The sequence below is a fragment of the Palaemon carinicauda genome, chromosome 30 (genome assembly GCF_036898095.1).
Source record: "Palaemon carinicauda isolate YSFRI2023 chromosome 30, ASM3689809v2, whole genome shotgun sequence".
Classification (NCBI taxonomy): Eukaryota; Metazoa; Arthropoda; class Malacostraca; order Decapoda; family Palaemonidae; genus Palaemon; species Palaemon carinicauda.
The window spans coordinates 48,231,983-48,236,982 of NC_090754.1; the positions used below are offsets into that span (position 1 = coordinate 48,231,983).

Below are 5,000 nucleotides of genomic sequence, written 5' to 3' on the forward strand. Positions count from 1 at the left end.
ACGGATGTATATATATAGATACACACACACACACATATATATATATATATACTATATGAGTATATATATATATATATATATACATATATATACTGTATATATAAATGTACTGTATGTATATATAAAATCAATGATTAAAACTACGGAATTATACATCTTAAACATTATAATTATATCATCTCTCTCTCTCTCTCTCTCTCTCTCTCTCTCTCTCTCTCAAACAGAAGTCGGACAATCCCCTCATAATGCTCCAATTATGAACGAGTTTCAAAAAAAAAAAAAAAAAAAAAAAATCTTCTTTTGGACCCAGGGGAACTAACTTGACGCTCCGTGGCCCGCATGAAAATGATATGGAGGTAACTGGAAAATACATTACCACAGAAATGAAAAGTTAATTACTGTCCAAGTCTAATCCCTCGCTTTGAAATGCCAAGTGGAAATGATGATTTGCCCCGGCCATTTTACAGCTGTTATTTGGAGAGGGAAAAAAGGAAGGTTGAAGATTCATTCTTGGCTTGAGGGTACACTCAAGCACGGTATTCTATCTGTTTTCTTGTTTCTTTTCCTCACTGGGCTGTTTTCCTGTTAAGCACGTTTGAGACCTTGGGCTTATAGCATCCTGCTTTTCAAAGTAGGGTTGTAGCTTAGCTAGTAATAGTAATAATAATAATAATAATAATAATAATAATAATAATAATAATAATAATCTGCAGTATTTTAGTCCAATAATAATAATAATAACAATAATAACAACAACAACAACAACAACAACAACAACAACAACAACAATAATAATAATAATAATAATAATCTGCAGTATTTTATTCAATACACTGATTATAGTGTTTACTCTGTATTAAACACAATATTGCATTCTATATAATTTTATTAAAGTTATTTAAAGAATAACACTTTAGATGCTATAAACGATAATATATGCAGTCTTTTATTCTATACTTTTTATTTTTAAGGTTTTTGTAGAGACGCATAAAACTGTGAAACTGCCTTTGGTGTATCAATGAGTAAAGTTAACGATTTGTTTTTCTTTCCCTGGGGACAACCATAGTTAAGGAAAACATGTCAATGTTGAAAATAATGATATTTTCATAGATTTATTTAGCCTAGATGTTTTTAGTGAATGTTTTTTTTTTTTTTTACAATAAACTTATCCTATTAAGAACACATCAAGTAACGTTTACTTCTTGTCTTTTATATTTTAGTATACTTCGATATATAACTTCCTTGTTTTTAAATACATAAAAAAATTATAATTTCCTTTCTTTAATCTATTACATATAATTATAACGCCCTGGTTTTAAATACATAAATATATAACTATAATGAAACTTTTTAAACTGAAATGGTATATAATCTATAAAATTCTCTCTCTCTCTCTCTCTCTCTCTCTCTCTCTCTCTCTCTCTCTCTCTCTCTCTCTCTCTCTCTCTCTCTCTCTCTCTCTCACAAAGTTTTATAATCTCCATGTAATGCTCAATTATGAATGAGTTTCCAAAAATAATATTCTTTAGCACCCATATTCAAGATATATTCATATATATATTTATATATATATATATATATATATATATATATATATATATATATATATATATATGTATATATATATATATATATATATATATATATATATATATATATATATATATATATATATAAATTAATGTCAATTTGAGAAATCTTATTCTGTGCCCATTACGTTGTCCAAAACGATCACACCGCTAGTTCTCAGTGACACTATAACGAATAACCACTAAATATGATGAAATCATTATAAACAGAACCAGGGAGGCCCAGGCAATGGCAGCTAAAGATTAAGAAAGTAAACCTATATGCCCTCCAAACCCCATATCCTTAGCTCGCAAGGATGGTAAGGTTGCAGACACAACAAGAAACTATGGAACTTGAGCGGGTCTCAAAGCCTAGTCCAGAAGATCGCCAGGTAGAGACGTTTCCAATAGGGAACCACAACCTATAGTCAATTTTTTTTAGTGAGGTAGATTTGCACCGACTCACAGCTGATTGGTCGGAAGTATTCGGACGAAAATACTTCCGACCAATCAGCTATTAGGAAAATTTCCGAGCTAAATGGGCACCCCTGCGAGTCTCTGCAAATCTGCCTCACTAAAAAAAATTGACTATAGTAAATCACTTCAACTTCTCCAAAAAAACTGCAATTCCAGATTATATTTTTATCAATAACTGGAATTCCAGCTTCACCTTATACCAACAACTGGAAATCCAGCTTAGATTTCCAAAATCTGGAATTCCAGTTTTTAATTCTCCCTAAAACCAAAATTCAAGTTTCGAATTCTCCCTAAAACTGGAATTCCAACTCTGACTTCCAAAAAACTGGAATTCCAACTCTGACTTCCAAAAAACTGGAATTCCAATTTCTAATCCTCCCTAAAACTGGGGTTCCCGCTTTTAATTCTCCCTTTAACTAGAATTCCAGGTTCTAATTCTCCCTTAAACTGGAATTCCAGTTCTTAATTCTCCATAAAACCGGAATTCCAGCTTCGAATTCTCCCTAGAACTGGAATTCCAACTTCGACTTCCAAAAACTGTAATTCCAACTCCAAATTCTCCCTTAAACTATAATTCCAGCTTCTAATTCTCCATAAAACTGGAATTTGAACTTCGACTTCCAAAAACTAGAATTTCAAACTTCTAATTCTCCCTAAACTGGAGTTCCAGCTTCTAATTTTCCCATAAAATGGAATTCCAGCTTCTAATTCTCCATAAAGCTGGAATTTTAACTTCGACTTAAAAAAAACTGGAATTCCAGTTTCTAATTTCTCACAAACCTGGAATTCCAGCATCGATATACAAAATATAATGAAAAAAATTGTGAATATATCCTTTGAGATTTTTAATAATACAATATCATTCAATATTTCCCTTGATATTTTCATTAAAGATTATATCTCCAGCACATTCAGTACAGAGATCTCCAGCACTTTCACCACATATATCTCCAGCACTTTCACCACAGAGATCTCCAGCACTTTCACCACATATATCTCCAGCACTTTCACCACAGAGATCTCCAGCACTTTCACCACAGAGATCTCCAGCACTTTCACCACAGAGATCTCCAGCACTTTCACCACAGAGATCTCCAGCACTTTCACCACAGAGATCTTCAGTACTTTCAGTACAGAGATCTCCAGCACTTTCACCACAGATATCTCCAGCACTTTCACCACAGAGATCTTCAGTACTTTCAGTACAGAGATCTCCAGCACTTTCACCACAGATATCTCCAGCACTTTCACCACAGAGATCTCCAGCACTTTCACCACAGAGATCTTCAGTACTTTCAGTACAGAGATCTCCAGCACTTTCACCACAGAGATCTCCAGCACTTTCAGTACAGAGATCTCCAGCACTTTCACCACAGAGATCTCCAGCACTTTCACCACAGAGATCTTCAGTACTTTCAGTACAGAGATCTCAAGCACTTTCACCACAGAGATCTCCAGCACTTTCAGTACAGAGATCTCCAGCACTTTCACCACAGAGATCTCCAGCACTTTCAGTACAGAGATTTCCAGCACTTTCACCACAGAGACCTCCAGCACTTTCAGTACAGAGATCTTCAGTACTTTCAGTACAGAGATCTTCAGCACTTTCACCACAGAGATCTCCAGCACTTTCACCACAGAGATCTTCAGTACTTTCAGTACAGAGATCTCCAGCACTTTCACCACAGATATCTCCAGCACTTTCACCACAGAGATCTCCAGCACTTTCACCACAGATATCTCCAGCACTTTCACCACAGAGATCTCCAGCACTTTCACCACAGAGATCTTCAGTACTTTCAGTACAGAGATCTCCAGCACTTTCACCACAGATATCTCCAGCACTTTCACCACAGATATCTCCAGCACTTTCACCACAGAGATCTTCAGTACTTTCAGTACAGAGATCTCCAGCACTTTCACCACAGATATCTCCAGCACTTTCACCACAGAGATCTTCAGTACTTTCAGTACAGAGATCTCCAGCACTTTCACCACAGATATCTCCAGCACTTTCACCACAGAGATCTTCAGTACTTTCAGTACAGAGATCTCCAGCACTTTCACCACAGATATCTCCAGCACTTTCACCACAGAGATCTTCAGTACTTTCAGTACAGAGATCTCCAGCACTTTCACCACAGATATCTCCAGCACTTTCACCACAGAGATCTTCAGTACTTTCAGTACAGAGATCTCCAGCACTTTCACCACAGATATCTCCAGCACTTTCACCACAGAGATCTTCAGTACTTTCAGTACAGAGATCTCCAGCACTTTCACCACAGATATCTCCAGCACTTTCACCACAGAGATCTCCAGCACTTTCACCACAGAGATCTTCAGTACTTTCAGTACAGAGATCTCCAGCACTTTCACCACAGAGATCTCCAGCACTTTCAGTACAGAGATCTCCAGCACTTTCACCACAGAGATCTCCAGCACTTTCACCACAGAGATCTTCAGTACTTTCAGTACAGAGATCTCAAGCACTTTCACCACAGAGATCTCCAGCACTTTCAGTACAGAGATCTCCAGCACTTTCACCACAGAGATCTCCAGCACTTTCAGTACAGAGATTTCCAGCACTTTCACCACAGAGACCTCCAGCACTTTCAGTACAGAGATCTTCAGTACTTTCAGTACAGAGATCTTCAGCACTTTCACCACAGAGATCTCCAGCACTTTCACCACAGAGATCTCCAGCACTTTCAGTGCAGAGATCATCAGCACTTTCAGTGCAGAGATCATCAGCACTTTCAGTGCAGAGATCATCAGCACTTTCAGTGCAGAGATCTTCAGCACTTTCAGTACAGAGATCTCCTGTACTTTCAGTACAGAGATCTTCAGCACCTTCAGTACAGAGATCTCCAAAAGCACTTTCAGTACAAAGATCTCCATCACTTTCAGTACAAAGATCTCCAGCATTTTCAGTACAAAGATCTCCAGCACTTT

General features: G+C 36.8%; 1 protein-coding gene across 1 annotated transcript in view; it reads left to right on the plus strand.

Annotated features, from left to right (window-relative positions):
• Positions 1-5,000, plus strand: part of LOC137623516 (uncharacterized) — a 13,187-nt gene that overhangs the window by 7,795 nt on the left and 392 nt on the right. The window contains exon 3 of the mRNA XM_068354349.1: positions 2,939-5,000. This exon is cut by the window's right edge and continues 74 nt beyond it. Within this exon, the coding sequence (XP_068210450.1) occupies positions 2,939-5,000 (2,062 nt within the window). The remainder of the gene's footprint in view (positions 1-2,938) is intronic.